Source organism: Vombatus ursinus, unplaced genomic scaffold (assembly GCF_900497805.2).
Source record: "Vombatus ursinus unplaced genomic scaffold, bare-nosed wombat genome assembly UNPS02012515.1, whole genome shotgun sequence".
Lineage (NCBI taxonomy): Eukaryota > Metazoa > Chordata > Mammalia > Diprotodontia > Vombatidae > Vombatus > Vombatus ursinus.
This window is the reverse complement of record NW_020952293.1, coordinates 1,132,886-1,159,424: the sequence shown is the minus strand read 5'-3', so window position 1 is coordinate 1,159,424 and position 26,539 is coordinate 1,132,886. Positions and strand designations below refer to the sequence as shown.

Genomic DNA, 26,539 nt, shown 5'->3' with positions numbered 1-26,539 from the left:
ATGCAAAAAATGAGGCATGGGGGTGGGTGGGCTAGCCCCTCCTCTATCTCTGGATCAGCGAGCCTAATATATACATATCAGCTAGTCTAACCAATACCCTCATTTTATAGGCGAGGAAGTTAAGTTGGCAAATGGCTTGCTAACTTAGCACGAATGAATTATTGATCATTTTCTTCTCGAAAGGAGGGATTTAGGAGTACTTGAGTAAAGACAGAAAGACAATTTTTGAAAGGGGGATGTGGGGGCTGTGGGGGGGGGGGAGGGAGAAGGGCGTAGGGGCCCAAGTCTTCTTTCCTTAACAGAGCAGGTGAAGGGCAACTGGAGTTTCCTTCTCTGGCCACATGATGTCACTAGCGCTGCTTGGGAGCTCGACCCAGGGGCCGCTAAGTGGCAACCCCCAGGGGGAACTCACCAGCTCAGTGTCTTGCCCTCTGAGCAGCGGCTTCTCTTCGGTGAATCGCAGCTCATGGAGCCCAGCCATGGTCACCTCCTGGAGCAGCAGCCCTGAGAGCGGAGAGAGAAACACCTTGGTTAGGGAGCAGGGAAGAGCCAGAGAAGGCGATCAAAGAGAAAAACTGACCCTTGGGTCAAGAACTCACGGAAAGCGCCCAGCCCTGGCCTTGAGCCTCTACCCAGAATCAGCTTCCCCAGGCACCTGCTCCTTGTTATTTTTAAATTATTTATTTTTAGTTTTCAATGTTCACTTCCAGAAGATTTTGAGTTTTAAATTTTCTCCCCCTCCCTTTCCTTCTCCCTCCCCAAGATGGTGTGCAATCTGATATAGCCTCTACATATATGTTCATATTAAACATATTTTTAAATTAGTCAAGTTGTAAAGAAGGATTAGAAACAATGGGAGGAACCACAAGAAAGAAGAAACAAAACAAAACAACAAAAAAAAGGAGAGCAAATAGTATGTTTCCATATGCATTCAGACTCCATAATTCTTTCTCTGAATGTGGATAGCATTTTCCATCATGAGTCTTTTGGAGATGTCTTAGATCCTTGCATTGCTGAGAAGCACTAAGTCTATCATGGTTGGTCATGTGGCTGTTACTGTGTACAGAGTTCTCCTGGTTCTACTCACTTCATTCAGCATCAGTCCATACAAGTCTTTCCAGGTTTTTCTGAAGTCTGCCTGCTCATCATTTCTTATAGCACAATAGCATTCCAATACATTCATATACCACAGTTTGTTCAGCCATTCCCCAGATAGTGGGCATCCCCTCAATTTCCAATTCTCAGCCACCACATATGGAGCTGCTATAAATATTTTTGTACATGTGGGTCCTTTTCCCATTTGTATGATCTCTTTGGGATACAGCCCTAGAAGTGCTATTGCTGGATCAAAGGTACCACCACTCTTTAGCTGGGAAACGGGGATCTTGTGGCCCCAGGGCTTTCACTATTGCCTAGTTTCTCAATCAACAAGTATTTACTAAGCACTTACTGTGAGCAAAGCATTGTTCCAGACAAGGAAAAAGCAAAACCAGTTCCTGCCCTCAAGGAGCTTGCATTCCATAGCGGAGACAACAAGTGAATCATGGTAGAGGAGATACAGAGTTCCTTAGAGGAGAAAGTTCCTGTGGCTAAGGGACTAGGAAAGGCCTTTCTATGCTTACCTTGGATACTGAGCCCCACCTGAAGCTCCTGGACACCTTCCTGAACACTTTCCTTCTTGGGTTCACAGACGCCACACCCCATCCATAATCTCTACCCCTTCCCCCAATCTCTGGAGCTAATCCTGGTGCTCACCCTTCTGCCCCTCCTCCAAACCACTAGGATGCATGTTCTGGGTTTTGTTTTTCTTAAGTGAAAAGATAGCATATCAAAGTATGTCCTAAGCTGGTTGGCACCTAAACGCTCTAACATAATCTCTAACTAAAGTTCCCCAGCCAGCCTTGCCCAGCTCATGATCCTCTCTGGGCTTGGAGCCCTGAGTCAGCCTGTGATGCAGAGGGGAGGAGGGAAAAAGGCAGCAAGATGGTTTATATATTCAGTCACTCAGTCAATAAACATTTATTAAGCACATATTATGCGCCAGGCACTGTGCTAAATGCATTCATTCAAGTAGAAATTTAAGGAACTGGGATGGTCTTGCTACGGGTCCAGAGTCAATAGAAAGAGTTGTGGGATGGCTCCAAAACCTACAAAGAGGTATTTGAGTGTTTACTATGTGGTACCAAGGGCTGGGGTTAGGGTCAGGGATCATACAGGAGAAGTGCAAAGCCGTCATCTCTGCGCTCAATGAGGGAATTATGCATGGAGAGAGACAAGATTATCCCATGTAAACAGACCAAGGGGAGAGGCTAGTTAATGTTCGACTGTGTGCCCTGGTTATAGGTGTTGGAAACCAGTCAGGAACAGTCAGGGAAGGCTTAAGGAAGAAAGCAGGACACTGCAGCTGGATGTGAAGGAATGAGGATCATCATGGCCCCAAGCACAGGGGAGAAGGCATTGCAGGAAAAGGGGGCCAGGGCAAAGGCTAGGAGGAAGAAAGAATGGGTGGGAAGCGATTGGCTTAGATGGAATACAGAATCTGTTGGAAGACTCAATCAGTCAGTCATTCAACTATTAACTGCTTACTATGCACCAGGCACGGCACTAAACACTGAGGATACATAGAAGGGCAAAAGATAGTCCTTGCCCCCTCTTCAAGGAGCTCGCAGTCTAACGGGGGAGAAAACATGTACATCAATAGGTACGTAGAAAATAAATGCAGAGTGGATGGAAAGCAACCATAGAAAGGAAGTCCTAGGAGCTGGGGAGCCTACGAAAGGCCTCTTGGAGGTGCTGGCATTGCAGCTGAATTTTGAAGGAACTCGGGGATTCTATTAGTATGGGGCTCTTAATCCAGGCCTGCTCAAGCTTTTTCTTTTCTCTCTCTCCTTCCTTCTTTCTTTCTCTTCCTTCTTCATTTGCTTTTCTTTGTTTTTCTTCTTCCTTCTTTCATTTTTCTTTTTCAATCAGTCAATCAATAAACATTTATGAAGTGTCTGCTATGTCCAGGCATTGTGCTAAGAACAGGGAATGAAAAAAGAGGCAAAAGACAGTCCCTGCTCTTAAGGAGCTTGTTACTGTCTAATAGAGGGGACAACATACACACAAATACACAAAGAAGCTACATACAGGATGAATAGGAAATAATTAACAGAGAGACGGCATTCTTCCTCCTTCCCACCCTCCCTTCCTTCCTCTTTTTTAAACTAACACCTTGTACTTTCTGGACAGAAGTGTGATTAGGTGATATGGTGCCAGTCGATTAATGCGATGCCAGACGGTCAATGGTCAAACCCTGGTAGAATAGTCTAACATTGCATTTCTGGCTAGAATGGAGCTCAGTGATCCCTCTGGGGCAGCGACGGTGCAGAGGATCATGGGAATGTTCATCTTGACTTTGTACATAACGACAAGACCTTCTCTGGCTAATCCTCTTCTCTCCTCGAGGTCAAAATAAATGACATGCTGCTATTTTTCACTGCTTCTCATGAATCATCAGTCACCCTAAGTGACTGGCTGTGTGTTTTTTTGAAATTGCTAAGAGCCAGCAGGGTACGGACCATAGAATTAGAAATGGCCCAAACCTACGTTCCAAGTGGGTGGAATGCTCTGAGGGGAGATGGTGGGACTCCAAGGGGGAGTTCCTATTTCACGGATCTCTCAGGAAGGGAGGTTTCTGACGTGACTCTTCTTGTCTCTGTAGCCCTAAGGGATTCAGCAATGACTTTAATGAAAAAAGCGTATCATAAGAAAGGATTCGAAAGAAGGAAATGAAGGGGCTTGGTGAATTTCTAGTGAGATGACTTGTGTGTATGGAAAGATTCTGGGGATAAGTGGGCGGGAAAGATCACTTTATCTGCAGCCTGGTGAACCTACCGGACTGAATCTATGTTTTCAGTCCCGGCTGAGGCCCTAGGAAGGGCTGAGCAATACCAGGGGAGAGGCTGGGCTTACCGAGCCTTTGGGAAAAGGCCACGTCTCTACAGTGAATCAGAGGGCCATCGATTTAGACAGAGGTACCACAACTCATCTGGTCTTACCTTTCCATTTTACAGATAAGGAGACCGAGGCCCAAAGAAAGGAACTGACTTTGGAAGAGCCAGGATTTAGGCTTTGGAAGGACATTGGAGGTCGCTCTTTATTTCGTTGTTCATTAGCAGCTGTCTTTTCTGGCCTCTGTTTGCCTGTGTTTATACTACTCTGTGGGCACAAGAACGCCTCTCCTCTCCTCTCGCCCTGGCCGGAGCAGAGAGAATCTGACCTAGAAGGCTCAAGGGAGCGAGGGAAGAGAACAAACCTAGCCCTTAGCACAGTGCTTTGCACACAGTAGGCACTTAATAAATGTTTGCTGACTTGACAAACCAGCAGAAGAAGTGGGAATCTATGAAATCTAGCTTTATAAAAAAAAAAAAAAGAAGGAACATGATCCTGTCAATCCTTTTCCCATCATACTGGGGATGGTGGGGGGAAAAATGTTGACTCTGGAGTCAGAAAACCTGGGTTCAAATCTCGCCTCTATAATTAGTGCTGGCAAGTCACTTTTCTGAGTCTTATTTTCTACCTCCATAAATGAGAGGGTTAGGCTCTAGGATTTCTTTTTTATTTTTTTCTAATCAATAATCATTTTCTTTCTTTCTTTTTTTGTTGTTTTTTGGCTAGGCAATTGGGGTTAAGTGACTTGCCCAGCTAGTAGGTGTCAAGAGTCTGAGGCCGGATTTGAACTCAGGTTTTCCTGACTCCAAGGCCAGTGCTCTATTCACTGAGCCACCTGGCTGCCCCCTAAGCATTTTCAATTCTTCTGTCTCTCCTACTATGTACCAACTGAAGGAAAAAAAACCAAACCAAACATGATACACAGATCCCCAGACTATATGATTTAAGGTCATCTCAAGGTCACAACCCATGACTCCATGAATCCCGGTACTTATTGGTTTGTGCTCTTGGGAAGATGACGTAACCTTTTAAAGATTTTGCCCAGATGCTTTTTGACAATAATCCTGGTCTTTCCTTATCAAAGAATCCTCACCTGAAAAACAGGGGGGAAGGGGCAGTCAATAGAGCTCTGGGAAATCTGAGTTCAAATTCAGCCTTAGACACTTACTGTCCGTGTGACCTTGGGCAAGTTACTCGACCTCTGCTTGCCTCAGTTTCCTCCACTGTAAAATGGGGATAATAACAGCACCTTCCTCCCAGGGCTGTTGTTGAGGCTCAAATGAGGTATTTGTAAAGAGCTTAGCCTCGAACATAGTAAGGGCTATATAAATGCTGATATATAAGCATTCTTCCTTCCCTTGTAAAAAAGTGAAACATTTCTACTGAAAGGCGCTTTGGTACGGTAGAGAGAGAGTTAGACCAGGGGTCAGGAAGATCTAGGTTCAAAAACTGCTTTTGGCATGAGCTTTGGACCATGGTCAAGTAACTTAACTTCTTTGACCTTTGGCCAACTCACTTAAGACTTTCAATCAATCAACCGGTTTATCAGTTATAGATGGGTGATCTACTTTGGTGAAAGGGCCCCCACACTAATATAACCCTATTCCACGCTACTCTACCATGTTACAGGGTAAAAAAGAATTTTGTAAACCTTAAAGTGCTGTAAAAACACCAACCATTTATTAGTGATATTCTAAGAGATGTGAATGTGTACAGGACTAGTCTTTACAAGGTGAAGGCATCTGTGAACAAGTCTGTGGGAGAGGTCCATGGGAGATCAGCTCTCCTGGCCAATGTCCCAGCAAAGAGTAGGAAGAGGGGTCAAGATGACCCATGTCAGGTACAAGTAAGCTCCTCCATCTAGCACAGAGGGAGATGGCCAGGAGATCTGCCAGGCGAGATGAAGGCAAGCAGGATCTTGGCTCTGGCCTGTTAGAGGTGGGAAGTAGGGGCCTAGCCAGCCCTCATGGGTCATAGACAGGGCCAGGCAATGTAAGCATGCCCCAGGGTATTCTAAGAGGCCCAAACTCAGAACCACAGGAGAAGATGAGGCCGGCACAGCAGGTGGGCATCCTAAGCATTGGGGAAGGATGGTGGGGGTCGGGGCAGGGGAGAAATATGATGCTTCTAGTGGACTAGGGACCAGCCTGATGTCCAAGGTCCACGTGGGGTCTTTCAGTGCCACAGCAGAAGACATAGCCAAACTCCCAGCTGGGGACTGTGGAAGAAGGGAACAGAGACAGGCTGAGGCCAGCAGAGCAAACCAGGACTTATGGTAGCAAAGGGGGTGGGCAGGGCTACTCCCAACTACCCCTATCCAGAAGCGTAGCAGCAGGGGTATCCTGACTACAGAGGGGACAAGGCCAAACAGGGTCTTCCCACTCCATCCAAGAGCATGGAAAGGGGCAGATTCTGGTCCTGCCACAAAGTCTCAGATCAGGAACTGAGGCTGCACATATGAGTAAACAGAAGAAAACGGTAAGTAATACTGTGGAAAAGAGATGTCCAAGGGGTAGACCCAGAGTAACCCTGTAAGAACGAGAAGTAGAACCTCAGAAGAAAAACAGGCTCGGCCTCAAGGACTACCAGGATGGATGGAAAAAATGAGGCAAGACATAACCCGTAATTGATGCTATAAATGAAATTAGAGTTCAGGAGGAAAAAAATGGGAAGAGAATTAATATAACAAAAGGTTGGAAACTTTGCCCAAGAAATAGACTCCCTGAAAAACAGAATGGGGCAAATAAAATGCAGTGATTCCAGGAGACAAGAAATATCACAACAAAATCAAAATACTAAAAATTTAGAAAACTATAAAAGGTTTTGATCTACTGTTACAAATAACGGACCTGGAAAAAAAGGTCCAGGAGAGATAATTTAAGAAATATTGAACAAAAGGAAAGCCAATTTACTATATTTTAACAAGCCACAAAAGGAAACTGTCTACAGTTATTAGTATCATAAGACAAAGTGAAATTTTGGCGGGGGGTGGGGGGAATCAACTAGTCTCTTTCTGAAAGAAACTGAAAATTAAAAACAACCAGGAATTTCACAGCACAAATTTGGCTCTTCCAGGCCAAAGGAAAAAATACTACAAAGTATTGGAAAGAAAGCTAGGAACCACAGCCAGTTTGGCGGTTACTATAAAGGAGAGGAAATCCTGGAACGTGATATTCCAAAAGGAAAAAGCTTACAACCGAGAATAATTTGTCCTTATAATCTTACTGCTGGAAAAACAGACCTTTAGTAGAACAGAGGACCTTCAAATATTCCTGAGGAAAAGACCAGTGCTAGGGACAATTGTTAAAATGCAAACACAGGCAACAAGAGAAATGTTGAAAAGTAAATATATTTGAGTGACTAGAAGGGGTCAATTGATACTGGAATGCTTTCATTCTAATGGGCCCACCACCTTTAACCTCTCCCCTCACAGAGGAACTTAAGAATGCTCCTGAATGCTCCAGAACTGGGGAAGGAGGAGGTCCGTCTTTAGAAGGAGATCTGCTGTGAGAAAGTCTCCTCACCATGGGGCAGGAGGTGCTCACTGCCTGATGTGGGGCCTGGCGCAAAGCCATCCACTCTTGTGAAGCAGGTAGGACCAAACATCCAGGGCGCCATGAGAATATTTGATTCTTCAGCAGGTTTACAGTTGCATGAATGTGGGCTCTCTTGCTGTAGATGAAGGTAAATTGTCCACTCCTCCTCATCCTGTGTTATTCTTCACATCCTTCCACAAGCCATTTACAGTCTGCCCACCTCACTGGAGGCCAGCTTCTTGGTTTATTCATAGTTTCTTGGGTTCTCCTTCCATTATCTCTTTTTCTTACTACCTGACCATCTCCTTTCTTCAGCCATGTGTTCTCTTGATGATGTCATAAGGTTGGTTTTATGAATGAAAAACACCAGGTCCCACATGAGGGTCATTCCTGGCTTTATCTCAGTCAAGCCTTCTGAGAGTTGAGACCCCATCCCTACTGGTGGAAACCCTCCCTTCTGGCTTATTCCACCCACATGGAGAACCTGGCACCTGGGCCCACTCAATCTGCTCTGCCACCCTGGGGAACAGTCAGGCACCCCTGCTCTATCCTGGGGGCTTGGCCAAGCTCTTGATGTTCCCTGATGGTTTCCTTGGAAACTGGATAACACAATGCAGATGGGGCATATTTTTAGAAACCCATTCTCTCCCCTCTCCCACCCTTTCTGACATGTCGCTTTATGAAAAGCCATCACACATGAACACACCCACATCAGAAAAGACTACCTCTCCAGAGAGAAGGCAAGAGTTACTTCCTTGGAAAACTCTTCCCCATGACGGCTTAGCTTTCGCTACCTGCCTCTTTCAGCACCCACTTCAAATAACCACCTGGTGATACAATACCAATCCCATTCCTGACCAATTCGATTGTGTAACCACACTGGGGTGGGTGCTATAAAAAGTATAGAGAGTGGGCAGTGTCAAGACAGATGGCCCAGAGTGGGGAAGATGAATGTTAGAAGAGAAAGCTCATTGGTAGGACCATGGATGTCATAGGCTATGGGAGAACAGAAGTAGAGAAGGACATGCTGGAGTTTCCATTGAGGGCTCTGGGAATTTAGAATGGAATTTCATGTTTGCCTGAGGGATGGGGGTGGTGGTGTTCAGGGTGGTAGCAACAGATCTGCCAGAAGATGACTGAGAGTATTCTTCTTAATGAAGTCACTGTGAAAGACCAATTTAGCCACCAGGCCCATCTGGAATATTGGGATCACATCTGGAAACCACATTTTAGGAAGGATATTGACAAAATAATAAGAGAAGGATGACCAGGATGGCAAGGAATCTGGAAACCATTCCATGGGAGGCTCAATCAAATGAAGAGGGGTGTTTAGCCTTAAGAAGAAAAAGTGACTTGCAAAGGGTGGGGAGAAGAGATACGAGCTCTCTTAAAGTCAAATGTAAGATCCTTGGGGGCAGAGACTTTCATTTCCGTCTTTTTATCCCTAGTGCCTAGCATGTACCTGGCACATAGTAGGCTCTTGGTAAGTACTTGTCCATTCATTCAAATATTTAAAGGTTTAATTAGCATGTGGAAGAGGGATCAAGCTTATTCTCCTTAGCCTCTTAGGGCAGACTGAGGAACAATGGGTAAAAACTGAGAGGTGGAGATGCACTCTTAAGATAATGCCCCCTACCCAAAGTACAATGTGCTGCCTTAGGAGATAGTGAGTTTTTCCTCATGGGGGGCAGAGAAAGGTCTTTCGATGAATAAATGATTAGATAATCTACTTATTGGGATTGATACAAGTTAAATTAGACAACCCCTGAGGTCCCTTCCTGCTCTGACAGTCTGGTATTCTAAGACCAAATATAAACTAAGTCATTCCTACCCCAATCAGTTATGGTCAACAGAGGGTTAAGCAAGCACAGATGAGTGCAAAGGGAAGCACCATTAGGTGTACCCAAGGCAGTTTCTGGTAGGTGTTCACCCTACTTCGTCCCCTCCCTATACACACCTTATCTCTTCTTCCACCTTTTTTCTTTGGAGGGGTTTGGGGAAGAGCTCAAGCAAGTCACTGCTTTTACTCCACCATCTTGGCTCTGCCCCCACCTTTTTTCTTACTCTTCCACTCACCTTTCATTTATTCATTCATTCTCTCATTTATTCAACAAACATTTATTCAGCACCCACCATATTGTGCCAAGGGAGGTACAAAAGAATAGATGAGACACTGTTCTCACTAAGGAGCATACTGGACTGTAAGGAGGATGACACTAGCACAGAGATGTAGCCATAATACACACCTTTCTTTCTTTCTTTTTTTTTTTTTTGGCTAGGCAATGGGGTTAAGTGACTTGCCCAGGGTCACACAGCTAGTAAGTATTATGTGTCCGAGGCCGGATTTGAACTCAGGTCCCTGAATCCAGGGCCGGTGCTCTATCCACTCCACCACCTAGCTGCCCCTACACACCTTTCCATGATGAGAGAATCAGGGAGTTGCAAAACAAAGAGTTATATGAGCTCTGAGGGAGAAAATGGCGGCCAGTAATGGAGTGCAGGCTTCTGCCAAGCTACCTGGAGGAAGTGGCATTTGAAATGGACTCTAAAGGAGAGGTAGCCATTCCACAGGTGGAAAGGGGGAGGGAGGGCATTTCAGGCATAGTGCACAGTGTGAACCAAAGCACAGAGTTGGGAAAGTACAGGGGATTTTCAAGAGACATGAAAAAGTCCAGTTTGCTTCGAAGGAGGCATATTGGGAGAGGAGAGAACCATGAGGTGCTAAGTTCTTAGAGCTTGAAGAGACCTTAGTGGACATCTAGTCTGACCATCTCATCTTACAGATGACTAGACTGGGACCTACCAAGCTTCCATCCCTCTCCCACAGCCACACAGCTGAGTAGCAAAGATAGGATTATGTAGGCAAGGCAGGAAAAGTAGGGTGGCATCAGATTATGGAGGGTACCGAATGACAGACAAAGGAGTTTAACTTTTACGTGATGGCTAATAGGACGACAATGATGATTTGGGAGCATCGGCGAGCTAGGACCAGCTCCCTCCAAAGGGTATTCCAAAGTCTTAGTGCACTTCAGGCTGATCAAGGCCATAAATAAAGGTCATTTGAGCAGTCATTTGAAGGGCGAAGGATGCCATGACTCAGGAGGGTGATGGCCAGCCTTTCAGTCAGAAGTCATGAACACCTGAGTTGGAGTCCCTGCTATGACACATCCAGGCCGGTCATTCCATCTCTGGTCTTCGGGCAATTCTCTGAGACTACAATGTGCAGCACAGTTGTTGATTGCCATTGGTACAATAACCCAATTGGAGAGAGAAGAGTGAAAGTGTAAAGATTTGTTAGATGTCTACATTAAAATGGGGCGAAAGTGGGGAGACGGGGGGAAAGGAGGTGGAATTGATGGTAACATTGGACATAGAGGAGATGAGGAGGGAGGAGGCAAAGATATCCCTAAGGATTTGAACCAGATAGACTGGGCAAATGGAGGGGCTCTGGAAAGGAAGAGGGAAGAGGAACAGGCTCAGAAAGAAAAGGAAAAAAGAAAGGAAACAAGCATTTACTAAGCACCTACTATGAGCCAGGCAGTGTGCTAAAGGCTTTACAAATACAAACAACCCTGCGGGATAGGTGCTATTAGTTTCCCTTTTTACAGATGAGGAAACTGAGACTGAGAGAAGTTACATGACTGGCCCAGTGTCACTTGGCTAATAAGTGTTCGAGGCTGAATTTGAACTCGGCAAAAGGCTCAGTGTGGGACTTGTTGAGTTCTAGGTTCTGGCAGGGACATCTAAGTGATGATATACTGGAAACCAGAGGAAATCAGCTTGGGGGTTCAGAAGAGGGTCAGGGTTTGAGATGCCCATCTTGGAGTCATCTGCCTACAAGTGGTAGCTGAAAACGTGGGAGTGAACGAAATAGCCAAGGGAGAAAACAGAGAGAAGACGGACAGGGACAGAGCTTTGGAGAACACCCCCATTAAGGGGTTGAACAAAGATGCTGAGGACTGGAGGAAGGGATGGTGAGGGGAACCCAGTGATGGAGAAGCTCAGGTTGGGAACGGAAAGATGTCAGAAGGTGGAGGATCCTATAGCAATTACTAACACCAAATGCCCAAGCATGGTATCAAGGCTGGGCCCTGATGAAGCCCAACCCCAGTGAGAGGACTGCAGATTGAGAGCTAGAAGGGACCGTAAAAGACTTCCAGACTAACCCGCTTATTTTATAGATGAAACTAGGGTCCAAAGGGGTCAGCTGACTTGCTTCAGGTCACAGAGATGGTGAGTGGCAGGGCCAGAATTAGAACTCAGGTCCCCCACCTCCAAGACAAATTGAAGACTTGTTCTCTAACACCACACCCATGTGGGGGAGATAGACTGTGTGAAGAGGGAGGGTTTGAGGGACCAGGAGGTGCAGTAATGGCTAAGAATAGATTGAATGTGAGCGGGAGAGTAGGAGAGCTAGGAGACTGTCTTTTCCAATTCTTTTCTCCTTTTCTATTATTTTATTAAACAAGTTTTATTATTTTTTTGTCCTAAAATTTTATTGATACTTTCTCTTGTCAGTTGTTTTTTTTTAAATACCAGACGCATTTCCCCACATTCCCTCCCCATACCCCAGAGAACCCTCCCTTCTTGTAAAGAAAAATAGTTAAGAAAGCAACAGAGTCTGACAGTGTATGCACCATTCTGTCCCCAAAATCTACCAAGAGAAGGGATTTTCCATTCCTTATTTCTCTTCTCATCTCATCCTCCTCTGCTGAGCCTGCCAAACCCTACAGCCCACCTACGGGTGCCACTGATGGCACTCAGGGTGAAAGAGGTTGAAGATTTCTTATAGTAAGGTGTTGGACTACATAGGATTGTTGTCATTGTTTAGTTGTTTCAGGTGTTTGATTCCTCTGTGACCCCATTTGGGAGAGAAATCTTGGCAGAGATACTAGGGCAGTTTGCCATTTCCTTCTCCAGCTCATTTTATAGTTGAACAAACTGAGGCAAACAGGGTTAAGTGACTTGCCCAGGGTTACATATCTCAGAAGTGTCTGAGGCCAATTTGAACTCAGCAAGAAGAATCTTCCTGGCTCTAGGCGTGGTCCTCTATCCACTGTGCCACCTAATTGCCGTGTGTTAAGATAACACAGGATAAAGTTTTGCCACTAATTATCCACCCTTATGAAAATGACTTAACCTTCCTGGCCCTTCAGTTGAGCAGGTGGACACCTGATGGGGACCCCATAAGCATGAATGACAGGATAGTATGTTGAAGGACCTGGAGCTTCTCAGAAGAAAATTACTGCAGAAATCCATAGAATGCAATTGCATTAGCAGAGAGCACTCCCTTTCTGGGAACTCCCTCCACCGATGCAGACTGGCAATAGTTCCCCAACTTTGTAGGCTAAGAGTAAGGGGGGGAGGGGGCCAATGAGTATCTGGTCCAGGAGGACACAACCAGCATGTGCTGGGGCAGGACTAGAACCCAGGTTTCCCCGACCTTGTGACCAGCTCTCTCTACATCAGGCTGCCTCTGATGATGGTGGACCCAACAAGAGGCTGTCCCAAGGATTCCATCCAATGTTGATTTCTCCTTCTGGACCTTGCACGGCTGCTCTTGTCTACACCAAAGACAGTAGCTTTGGATGACACTCAGTTTGGCCTTCTCTTAGCTATCTCATACCACTTCCCAACTGCTTGATGTGGGCAGGTTGTGCCTACCTGACCCTCTATGAACTCTACAACGGACATCTTGTATATCATTCTATCTCCTACCCTATGTCTTCACACCGACTGTCCCCAATGCCTGGGATTCCCTAGCTTACTAGCCTCAGCTCAAACCCCATTTTCTCCTGATCTCCCCCATCTACTCAATATATTTATCTTGTATGCACTTACTGGCTGACATGTCTCCATTAGAAGGCAAGCCCCTTGAGGACAGGGATGGCTTTTTTTTGTTGCTTTTGTTTGTTTGTTTTTGTGCTTCTTTGAATCTCTGGCACTTAGCATAGAGCTTGACCTATATGGAAAGGCTTGTTGACTAATTCCAGCAACCACTCTGAGCTGTAGTTTTCTTATCTGGAGAACAGAGATGATAATGATGTGATTAAGTGAAATAACCCAGGTGCAGAGTGCTCTGAAAGTCTTAAAACATGAACTGAGGGTCAGAGTCGCTATAATTTTTATTGAGTGACTTGCCTATGAGGGAGACACAGCTAGCATGGCACCTAGCGCACAGTAAGCATGTTATAAATGGCATTTGTAACCAATGTTTGGCGATTGACTCCCTGTTCTTTGGTGATTGATGGATGGACAAGCTCAGCTCTCATAGAAATGTCTGTGCTCCCAACACCCTAGTGAGATGGTATCAGCCTCCTTCACATCCCAGCTGTCTGAGACTGTAGGAAAAGGTTCTCCTCCTCTTCTCGCCTCCTCTCTCCCTCACTGTCAGACACACAAAGACAGTCTCCTTTGAAGACTGGTGAAGTGGGTTTAGGAGCTGTGACCCATTTGGATGGGCTCGGTGCCTCCCCAGAAGCTTAGCTCTGAGAACTATGCTGGTGGAAAAAGGAGAGGGACATGGTCCCTGAGAACTCACTGCCCAGAGCAGCGGTCAGCTCTCTCATTCAATTCCTAGCAAGCAAGGCGAGGATGCTCCTAGATGATGTGGGCAGCTCTGCTCCAAGGCGCGTTGGTGGATGGTGAAATCGGGGGAAGCTGCTGCTGCCCAAACCCGAGGGGTGGATGGTGACTCACACTACCAATTGTCTGACCACCAGGGGCCAGCAGCGCAACTGGCAATGAACCACAATGGCTATTCAGAGGGACTGTTCTGTGAGAAACAGCCACGGGTGCTGGGCTGCTGGGGTGCCTGGATTGGGAAAGGCTCTAGTCTCTAAAATGCACCATGCCTACATCCTCAGGTCTGATGCAGAGGCGGCGAGGCAGCTGGATGGTACTGTGTATGTATAGAGGGCTGGGCGTGGAGGCAAGAACAGAATTGCTGGTTCCTCATCAGTGAAAGGAAAATAATAATAGCATCGACCTCCCAGGGTTGTCAAGAGAATCAAGCAAGATGAACATATATAAAGCACCTTGGAAACCTCAAAGGTCCATTAAATTGTGAGTGCCTTGAGGGCAGGGACTGTCTTTTGCCTCTTTTTGTATCCCCCTGTACTTAGCACAGTGCCTGGCACACAGTAGGCACTTAATATGTGTTTATTGATTAATTAAAGGGACACACATATAAATTCTAGCTATTGTTCTTACTAGTCTGCAAGTCTATTGCAGGTTTTGTTGCTTTTTGTTTTTTTTGTTTTTTTTACCACTTGCTTACCATATACTTTCCCCTTTGTTCTCCACTCAACTCTAAGTTCCATGGGAGTTTTCAACCACCCGCCTACTACTAGCATGGCACTCAGCACATTGTGGTGCCTAATGTTTGTTGAATTGAATTTTCTCCTCACAACCTTCCTGTTCAATTTAATTCAATTCAAGAAACATTGATTAAGCACCTACTATGTGCTAAGCACTGGGGATACAAAAAGAGGCAAAAGACAGAACCTGCCCTGAAGGACTTACAGTCTAATGGAGAAGACAACATGTAAACAAATACATACAAAGCAAGCTAGATGCGTCCTATGAACTAGATGGATAGGTATGACTTTCTCCATTTGACAGATAAAGAGACTAAGGTTCAGAGGGGTCATGGGACTTCCCCAGGATCACACACAACTGATTAGCACAAGGCCAGGTTCCCTAAACCAGTTCCCTGCTCCCATCACCATGGTGGGAGCGGATGGGCATGAGGAGGGAGAGGCCACACTGCCCACTGCTGCTGAACCAGAGGGAGAAGAACATGGAAGTGGATGGGGCCTTGGAGATACCAACTGCCAGTTAACTGCCACATCCCTGATTGGGGAGGGGGGAGCGAGAGGGGCCTGGAGCCTGGTCCTACCTCTTTTTAGGAGGGGGAAGGGGCTCTTACTCATCTCGGAGCAATGAGAGCCCAGAGACATAAGGCGTCCAAAGCAGGCTGAAGCCATGGCCCTGAGCAGGAGATGGTGGTCCAGTCCCTCTGAGTGAAGGTTCTGTCTCCATGGCAACAGCCCAAGCACAGATGGTCGGATGACTGGTCTGGGGCAGGAAGAGGGACTCTCTTTTGCAAAGTCCCTTGCTTGGTTCTCTCTTTTCCGTCCATCTGTGACACATCTGAGGATGCCAGGAGCTAAGCATATTCCCTGCCCAGTGACTGTTCTTCCTTGAGGGTCACCCATGTTTGGCTACTTCATCCTCACTCTAGCCTGGCTGAAGGGACTTTAGCCTTGGGACTTTCCGGGACCCTAAACCCTCCTAATAGGGGCCTCCCTGAGGTTTGGGTGGCCTGTGGCCAGCAGGCCAATTCTGTGAAAACACTTCCTCAGATCCACAGGACATTATAGGGTTTAGAGCTAGAAGGGGGATTTAAGGTGACTTCGGTCCAACATCCTCATTTTACAGGCGAGGAAACTGAGGCCCACAGAGGCCACACAGGAAATTTGTAGCAAAGACAGGATTTGAAACCAAATCCTTTGATTCTTGACCCACAACACTTCTATGATTCCTTCAAGAACCAGGAAACGGAGAAAAGGAAGAGCCAGCTTTGGTTAAAATAATTCTACTTGAATTTTGATGCATAAAATATTGCTTCAATAAATGGGCCTGGGGCTTGGAAATTCCGGGACATTTTCAAAGCATTGAATTTTTGGATGGAAAACACAGTGTATAGACTAACACTGCAAGATAATTTCTCTCTCCAAATAGGTGTGTGTATAAAATTTTATATTATAAATCACTGTTTTATATATTATATATAAATACATATATTATAAACATAGTGTATAAATATATAAATATGTGTATATATACAGATATTTATATCTTTATATGTAAATAAAAATTAAAAATCATATTATATTGTGCTTTTCTGCTTTTCAAAAATAATTTTTATTGATGCCTTGCAAGTATGAAGGGCCATCTCTATGCCACTCTCTTACATCTCACCTCTCTCATTAGCTTTATGACCTTTGATAAGTCATTTAACCTCAGTATCCTCATCTGTAAAATGAAGAGGGGTGTGTGTATGTGTGTGTGTGGTCACACAAATGAACTAGGCTGGCTGCTGAGGTCCCTTCCAGTCCCAATTCTATAATCCTCCTGCCTCTGGCCTCTTTGTGAATCATCCCCTCATGTTCCTTGTCTCGACTATAACTAGGGATGAAGCTCTTCAGCATTTCTTAGAATGTTAGCCCTTCAAAAAGACATCAGATATTACTAAATTTTAAGTCACTATTTTAGAGATGAGGAAAAGTACAATGGAAAGAGCATTAGCTCAGAAAATAAAGGAATTCAGGTTCAAATCTCACCTCTGACAATTACTATTTGTGTGACCTTGGGTAAATAATTCCATCTCTCTCAGCCTCAGTTTCCTCATCTGTAAAATGGGGAGATTGGACTAGATCAAGGGTTCTTGACCTTTTTTTGTGTTCTGGACCCCTTTGGCAGTCTGGGGAAGTATAGGGATCCCTTCTCTGAATCAGATCTTAAAATGTATAAAATATATGAGTGAAAGGAAACCAATTTTATATTTCTGTAATAATACCTCTCCACACCCTGAGGCTCTGGAGGCCAGAGGGAGAAGGGACAGTCAGGAAGAATAATGAGCTGCAGGTTCTATAAAAGGATTTCAGCACAGGTCTGCCTGCCTCAGTGGCTCCATTGTGGCCCTACAAGGTGATGGATTTCACCGCCTCCTGAAAGGTGGGTTAATAATCCATCTCTTTTGGAAAGATGGCTGTCTGCCATCTTGTGCCCTCATCATCTCCTGGGGACATCAGATTCATCCCTCTCAATTTGAAGGAGGAAATTGTTCTCCTTGTAATGTCTGGATGTCTCCCAGGATACTTTTTAAGTGGCATCCTCCCACAATGCTCTACTCCTGTTGAACCCTGCAGATAAGGGCAGGGATATATTACTGGCTCATTTCTGCTCCCTCTGAGGATGCTACAGATGCCCAGGCTGCTGTGTGGTACCCTCTGGGGAAGAACCCTCAGCATCATTAGGCATTAAACAGTGCACTGTAAAGATACATCCCTCCACATCCCTACTAGACCACTTCTCATCTGGCTACATGCATCTACACTCTCCTCTTAAGGACTTCTGGGGATTCCACCTGGGAGACAGAGAGGGATGATGGAGGAAACACAGTGCTGTTTGCTTTACTAAAACGAATGCTTAGGAAAAAAAATAATGATGAAATTTTGCCTTGCTGGGGCCTCAGAGTACAAAAATCTTCATGCATCACAGAATTCAGACACACTTCTCCTTTGACAGCCTGAACTCTCATATATGTATTCTTGTAATCTGTGGCCCCAAACCAAAGTTGGATTTATTATACACAGTCTCTCTCTCTCTCTCTCTCTCTCTCCCTCCCTCTCCCTCTCCTTCCCTCCTTCTCTCTCCCTCCCTCCCTCTCCTCCTCCCTCTCTCTCTCTCCCTCCCCCTCCCTCTCCTTCCCTCCCTCTCTCTCCTTCCCTCTCACTTTCTCTCTCCCTTCTCTCTCCTGTCCCCTCCCAGGGCTTCTCCCCACAAACTCTGGAAGCTGTGTTATTCTTCTGGACGTCCAGTTCGGATGGTCAGAAGTTTTTCCCAATAGCCAGTCCAAATTTACCCCTTTGCAATCTCCACCCCCTCCATTGTTCCTGGATCTGTCCCATGGCCCCGAGTCAGTCTAATAATCCCTTTTCCATTTGATAGCCATTTATATACTCTCCAGGCCAAAAATTTCCCAGTTCTCTCAACGCACCTTCTTATGGCATGAACTGCAGGCCTCTTATCACATGGCTGCTCTCCCCAGGCCCTCTCCAAGTTGGCAATGTTCTTCCTAATACATGGTGGCCAGACAGTCCTGCCCTCAAGGAGCTCACAAGTTAATTCATGTTCACAGAGCCTCTGAAATCTCTCTTTGGTCCCATGTTGAGAACTCCTGTTTTTGTTGTTGTTCAGTCATATCCAATGCTCCACGGCCCCATCTGGGGTTTTCTTGGCAAGGACACTGGAGTGGTCTGTCATTTCCTCCTCCAGCTCATTTTACAGATGGGAAGACTGGGGCAAACAGGGTTCAACGATTAGATGGGACCGGAGGAGGGCATAGTACAATGGCACTATCACCTCCCTAGTCCCAGACCTTCTATCTCTTTTAGTGGAACCTGGGTTTGCATGAGCTGTCTTGGCTGCCATAATCATACCGTTGACTCTTACTGAATTTCCAACCAAATAAAACTCCCAACAATCAACTGTGGTCTAGCCACGCCTCCTTCATCTTATGTTCCTAAAATTGATTTCTGTGAGCCCAAGTGTGAGTCTTTACATTCACTTCTATTAAGTTTCATCTCCTTAAAACCAGCCCAATATCCCAATCTGGTAACATCTTTCTGAATCCCTCCCAGCTCTGTGTCATCTGCAAATGTGATCATCAGACCTTTCAAGTCTTTATTTAAGTCATTGATAAAGCTAGGCAGCCCGATGGATAGAGAGTGCTAGACTTGGGAGGCAGGAGTCGAAAATCCTGCCTCAGACTAGTTGTGTGACCCTGGGCAAGTCACCTAACCCTGATGGCCTCAGTTTCCTCATCTGTAAAATGAGCTGGAGAAGGAAATGGCAAACCACTCAGTTTCTTCACCAAGAAAATCTCAAATGGGACCTTATCTCCTCTTTTGACCTGGGTTTCTTTATCTGTGAAATGGAGAGAAGACTACCTACCTCACAGGGTTGTCATGAGGATCTAATGAGGTAACATACAGTGCTTTGCAAACCATAGCTATAGAAACACTAACTATTATTATTGCCTTCGTTATCATTATCATGTTAAATAGCACAGGGCAAGCAATGATCTCCAGGGAACTCAATCACCAAGCATTTATTAAGATGCACTGGGGGATAAAGAAGGAAAAAAACCCCCCAAAAGTCCCTGCCCTCAAGGATCTTACATTGTAATGGGGGAGACAACCTGTAAATAATAGGTACATACAGAGCATGTATTAAAAACTGAGTAGAATGGTAACCTTGGAGGCTGAGGGAATTGAGGGGCCTGGGACCGCAAGTGGTTAGTGATGGGGAGTGAGTGAACCATACTGACTTCATCTTGTGACTCAGTTCTGGAGCTAGCTCAGTTGCCTTTTTACTTGATTATGAGTCTGGTCCAAAATCCGTCCAGTGAAAAAACTTTATTCAACTGTGGGAACTGGGAGAAAACCTTATTGCATTGTTTGAACCTAGCCCCGTGTGTCTAGGAAGCTGGACCACGTCTATCTGCTGCTTGGAGACCCCAACTAAGGACCTCGGTTATGCTGACCAGAAACCTGGTCAAATCCAAAGACTGATACAAGGGGTTTTCTCATAACTGTACATTTCAAGCAATCCATACATCTTATCTGAAAACTGGCTCCACTCTAATCGATCAGTTATTGTTTCCATGTTTCTTTGATTGTATACAGACACTTGGGGAGAGCGAGATGCTTCTTTTTCTGATTTCAGGGAATTGCACCTGTTTGCTCTCCCCTTCCCAACATGGAAAGTCCCTAATCTTTCCTCCAATTAGAAATCAGATTACCTAATGTTGTGTTGTTTCCTTTTAACTAACCGGCCGTACTTGATTAATTGTCTTTAATCCATAAAAGTCTGTCTCTTCCTGTTTTGGGTGTCCAGCCCTAAGCGGAGGAAGGGGCCTGGTCCCGATTTGTTGGGCAATTGGGCACGCATTGCTTAATAAATCGATATGCTAGGAAGCTCGAACCTTTGTTTCCTCAGTCATTTCATCTTTCATATTCCACAAGGTAAAGGTTCAGGTGGCTGGTGGGGTGAGGATGGGGCTGGGGAAGTGAACGCCTTCCCTTCAAATCCTGAAGTGGCATGGGACACAGCTAGTGCAAAAGAATGGAGGTGGGAAGTGGATCATCATGGGCAAGTAATAGCAAAGAGGGCAGTGTAGCTGGACAGGAGAGTAGCTGGAAGTTAGTAAAGCATTAGAAGACTAGAAAGGCAGACATGGACCAGGCTTTAAAAAGACTTAAATGTGAAACAGAGGATCTTGGAGGTAACAGGGAGCCATTGAAGTTTATTGAGCAAAGGGGTGACAAAGTCGGTCAACAAAGATTTATTAAGCTAGTTCTATGTACCATTTCTGTTGTGCTATCAGGTCTGAAAATACAAAGAAGGGTAAAAACACAAGTCTGCTTTCAAGGAGCTCATATTCTAATGAGGAAGATAACATGCAAATAACCAAGCACATCTGATATATACAGGATGGCACAGTAGATGGAGTCAGGAAGACCTGAGTTCAAATGTGGCTTCAGACACTTACTAGATGTGTGACCCTGGGCAAGTCACTTAACCCTGTTTTCCTCAGTTTCCCCATCTGTCAAATGAGCTAGAGAAGGAATGGCAAACCATTCAGTATCGTCATCAAGAAAACCCCAAATGGGGTCACGAGGAGTCAGACACAACTGAACAACAACCACAAAAACAGGGATTCTTAATGTAGGGTCCATAGAGAGATTTCAGAGGGTCTGTGAACATTAATTAAATTGTGAGCTCCTTCAGGGCAGGGACTATCTTTTGCCTCTTTTTGTATCCTTAGTGCTTAGAGCAGTGCCTGGCACACAGTAGGCACTTAATAAATGTTGATTGACTACATGGAGTAAAAAAGACATTTTTAGTTTCATAACCTTTAAACTGAAATTTAGCATTTTCTTCAGTTACTTAAAAACATGATTTTGAGAAGGGGTCCATAAGTTTCACCAGACAGACAGCCCCTGGTGCCAATGGAAGGAAGACAGTGGTGAGGATGCTGGGAAAGGCCTCCTGTAGAAGGCGAGATTTGGGCTGAGGCTTGAAGGAAGCTAGGAGGCTGAGGGAAGGAGGGAGGGCATGCCAGGCATGGGGGACAGCCAGTACAAACATAAGGCAGTCAGAGATGGAATCTCATGTGTAGGGAGCAGCAGTACGCCAAGGACGTTGGGCTGTAGAATGTGGTAAAGCATAAAAAGACTGGAAAGGTGGGAAAGGGCCAGGTTGTAAAGGGTTCTAAGTGCCACACAGCGGAGTTTTATATTTGACCTAGAGATAACAGAACTATAGAGAAAGATAATATCATATACTGCTTTGTGTGGTTAAAGAACAAAGTGGCTGCCTAGGTTTCTTCTGGAAGCAGATAGGAATATAAATCGTACATGATAAATGAGTACAGGCCCTAGGGGCTATTGGGGTTCTTACAATGTCATGGTGAGCTCAGGTGATCAAGGAAAGGACCTTGAGGGATTGGGAGGGATTAGTAGGTAGAGACTTGACAGGCGAAGGCACAGCAGGCAGGGGAAACAGCTTGAGCAAAGGCGAGGAAGTAGAAACATGAGAAGAAGGTCTTCAGGGTAACCAGTAGTCTGGCTGGGTTGGAAGCAGATTAGTGTATACAGGTGGAGGGGGGGGTAAAGTCTGAAGACTGATACCAGAATGAGAAGAGCCTAGAATACCAGGCCAAGGAAGGAGCAATCCCTGGTTATTGAATGGGGTTAGAGGGGGTGAAAAATGGCATTTTACAGTATTTAATCTGTCAGCGATGTGAATATAGTTAGGGCCCCTAATCGCTCCAGAATGGGGAAAGTCTAGAGGTTTTCCTTTTATAGAGAGAATACAGAAATGAGGCAATAGCCTTGGTCACACAGCAGCCACGTGGGGAGCAGAGACAGAGGCCGGGGCTCCAGAAAGTCAAGTCGGTGTATTTATCTATTATTATGGAGCATGGGGTTGTGTATCCACAATGGCACATGTGCCTCGGCTCTCCTTTCCCTCAATAACCGACACGCGTTCCAATGGGACTTGAAGCTTGCTAAGACATTTTCCTCAAAATGAAACTTGGAGTTAGGTGGTACAAGAATGATTTTTATTTTACAGATGAGGAAACTGAGGCTCATGGCCACCGGTCAAAAAACTGATGAATGTTGGAGCTGAGGAATGAACCCGGGTCTCCTGGCTCCAGATCCAGTGTCCTTTTCCATATACTCCATAGTCCTAAACCTCAAACTTGACTGGAAGAAAATTCAAATTGAAAAGCTTTTTCAGTCAGCCTCCTTCCCCTCTCCTTCCTCACCTTGGCCTCCTGGCCTCCCTGGCTTCCTTCAAGACTCAGTTCAAATCTTACCTTTGATAGGTCTTTCCTGATCTTCTCCATTCCTCTGAGATTGTCTCCCATTTATACAGTATATAATAATAATCAATAATAATAACAATAACAATACAAAGTACTTTAAGGTATGCAAAGTACTTCACAGCAACCCTGTGAAGTAGTTATTATGGCCATCTTACCCTATTATTATACCCACTTTACAGATGAGGAAACTAAGGCACAGAGCTGTTAAGTGACTTGCCAATGACTTGACTCACACAGCTAGTAAATACCTAAGGCAAGATTGGAACTTGGGTCTTCTTGACCCCAAGTTCTCGGCTCCATCCCACTGTATGTACCCATTTTGTCTGTATGCAGCAGTTTGCATGCTATCGCCCTCATTAGTATGCAATTTCTTAGAGGGCAGACTGTTTTTACTTTACTTTGTAACTCTAGTGCTTAGCTTAGGCAAACAGTTAGCACTTAATAAATTCGTATCGACCCCACCGGACACACTTGGAGCTAGACAAATTGTATGGGTGGGGCTCCTTCATGAAGTTTAAAAATCTCCTTGCTGCCTCCCAATTCTTCGGGCCAGCCTTGCCCAGGCACGTTCCCATCTTGGCTTTATCTATACCTCAACACCCCTTTTCTAAATTGCTCAGACACTTTTCCCCCACCAAAGTAAAGTATCTCTATAAATATATTTGGATCAAAAACTCAAAAAATAAGGTAAAATGTAACTAGCACTTAAAACTGAGCAGTCATTGTTACAATGATAGTAACTGGACATAACAACCCACTACATTCCATTTTTTAAAAGCCCTTTCAAAAGAGGTCTCAACCTTCATGTTGATCAGTTTTCAGGACATTTCCACTCTCAGTCTGACACTATCTGTCCTTGTCTTATTTTGCATATTTGCCTTTCTTTGTATTCCCAGCCTTTAGCCCAGTCCTGGCACACCAAAGGTGCTTAATTAATGCTTACTGATTTGACAATCTCTCAGCTGGACCACGATGTGGGGGAGGGCAGGGCACTGTTAACTTTCATCTTTTGGAAATGGCCAAGGGCATGAAGCAGTTGGCGAGAAGCAAAGTCACCCTCTAGTATACTGCTCTGCTCACCATCGAATGCTTCTCATGTCCAAAAGGCTATATGAAGGCCAAGGACTCTTCGGCTCTAACTCCTGTGTCCAATGACCTAAGACTAGAGAGGTTTCTCAAAGTCACAGACCGTATTTTCTATTCTTTTTTTAATCTCTTGCACCATGAGACCTTCAATAAAGGCTGACCAATTCCTCACTTGAATGCCCTTCCATATATGTAAACTCACTTATCACAAAGTTCATGCCCCATCCTGGACTTGTAGGCATACAGCCCAGTGGTATGATGGTACTTTATCTGCCCGGCTTTAACACCTCCAAGCTTCATCACAGTGAGAAAACACACTGGGTGTGGGAATCAGAAAAGTCCAGGCCCTGCCTCTGGTTTAGCTACGTAGCACCATCCTCCTCTGGGATTCAGTTTGCTCTTCTGTAAAATGGTGGCATCGAACTAAATGGTGTCTTAGGTCCTTTTTCTGCTGCTCTTGGCCCAAATCGCCTGAGAAGCCATTCATGGGCCCAGTGGTAGTCTGGAATGGCTGGCAGGGGCTGAAATGTTGGTATTTTTTAAAAACAAATTTCAGTTTGGGCCGCTCCTGTTTTTTTAGCTGGCAAAGTGATCAGTCCCACTCAACACTTTCCAGATGCTCTCCTGGTCTATTTATAGCCAGGGCTTCTAATCACTTTAGAGGAGGAAAACCTACGTGCTTGGCTTGGCTTGGCTTGGCCGTGGTATGCTTCCTTCACCACCTCTCCCCAAAAGTCAAGGACGGCTGAAGCGGCTTGTCCAAGGACACACGCATCGAAAGCATCTCGAGCTGCAGAGCCTGAGTCTCGAACTTCGGACCCTCCTATCATTTAAACTGTAACTTCATCAGCTCACCCACATTCTTCAGGCTTCCCATTTTGTAGCTGACATCAGCCTGGCCAGAACCCTGCCCCCACCCCCCAATCCTTCTGTGGAGCTCAAAGAAAACCCCAAACAAAAAACTCCCCAAACCTCACCCAACAAAATAGAGTTTTGTTTGCACTATGCAATTAACCCTTATTGGGGCTACATTTTAAAAATGCTCATTTGTGTTTTTAATGTAGACTCAAGTCTATGGTGGTAATTAATGCTTCAACTATATCCAAATAAATGTCAGCTTCTTCAGGGTGGAGACTGTCTCATTTTTTAGTCTTTTTAACCTCAGTGCCTAGCTCAATGTCTGACACATAGTAGGTGCTTAATGTGTTTATGGATTGACTGATGGAAAAGAGTAACATACATTTTTGCATGGCTGGTGTCTCAGAGGGCAGCTGGGTGGTGCAGTGGGTAGAGAGCAGGCCTGGAGTCAGAAGGATCCAAGGTCAAATCTGGCATCAGACACTTTACTAGCTGTGTGACCCTGGGCAAGTCACTTTACCCTGTTTTGCCTCAGTTTTTTTCATCAGTAAAAAGAGCTAGGGAAGGAAATGGCAAACCACTCCAGTATCTCTATGGAGAAAACCCTAAATGGGGTCGTGAAGAATTGGACATGACTGAAAAATGACTGAATAATAACAAAAGAGTCTCAGAGAGGAATGTATAATGGAAAGAGCAATGAATTTGGAGTCAGGAATCCGAGTTCAAATCCCGGCTTTGGCACTTACTATCTGTGTGACCTTAAGAAAGTCACTTAACTGAGAGGTAGTATAGCATAGTGGATAGATAGCTGCCTTTATAGGCAGGAAGAGCTGAATTCAAGTTTCACCTCTCATACATGCTAGCTGTACGACCCAGGATAAGTGACTTAGCCTCTGAGTTTCCAGGTACCTCTTTAAGACCCCACCTGGCTGGGAAGGTGGCAACCTGCATTGGTGGAAGGAGCATTTCTTGATACCAGTAAAGTCACACTTCTGGTTCCTATCCCTTTTTTTATGGGGCAGCCAGATCACAGATGGACTAAGGAAGATTTCAATTTAAATTTGCCTCATATTCTTCCTAGCTATGTGATCCTGGGCAAGGCTATCTTTACCTCTCAGCCTCAGTTTCCTCATCTGTAAAATGGGGACAGAATGACAACCTCTACCTGCTAGGGTTTGGGGAAAGCTTCAATGAGATAACATATGCAAAGCACTTTGCAAACCTTATTGCACTGTACAAATGTCAATTATAATGATCATCAATCATCATCATTATTATAACATTTATAAAGTACTTTGCCATCTCAAAATGTCATGTGTGACACTGTGTGTTCTGTATGTTCTAGATATATATAAGTATTCTATGTATATGTTCTAGCTCTTAGATATTCCTGGTCTTTTCCAGATGCAGTCTTATGACTCCATGATAGCCCCATTGAACAACTTTGGGGGATTGTCAGGGACTGGTCCAATGTTGTTGTCATTCAGTCATTTCAATCATGTCATTTATTCACTGAATTGTTGATTGAACAAATATTTATTAGGCAGAGATTTTATATTAGGCACTAGAGGGAAGGTGCCAAAAGGATGAAAACCTTTGGTTTGTGCCCTGGAGGATCCTGGGAAACACACTCAGATCCCACTTGCTCATGGGAGCAAGATGTGCTCAGAGATGACGAACCCAGGAGTGAAATAGTAGCCTCTGTGAGGACTGTAGCAGTGACTTTGGCGCTATGTTGCTCTGACTCACAAGGACTCAGAAGGCTCAGAACCAGTCTGGTCTCCCTGACCAAAATGGAGCATGGCCTGTGTCAGCATTGGGTTTACCAATCCTCAAGCTGTTTAGCAAAGCAGTGCCAACAAAGAGATCTCAGCCAGGTGATGGCGGGCAAACCCCTTCCCCTCTCTGGGCCTTGGTTTTCTCATTTGTAAAGGGAGGGGAA

General features: G+C 45.1%; 1 protein-coding gene across 7 annotated transcripts in view; it reads right to left on the bottom strand.

Moving 5' to 3' along the window:
- The window catches only part of NDRG4 (NDRG family member 4), a 77,275-nt gene that overhangs the window by 38,525 nt on the left and 12,211 nt on the right, over nt 1-26,539 (bottom strand). For all 7 annotated transcript variants that reach the window (XM_027857874.1, XM_027857876.1, XM_027857875.1 and 4 more), the window contains exon 2: nt 413-504. In XM_027857874.1, the coding sequence (XP_027713675.1) occupies nt 413-504 (92 nt within the window). The remainder of the gene's footprint in view (nt 1-412; nt 505-26,539) is intronic.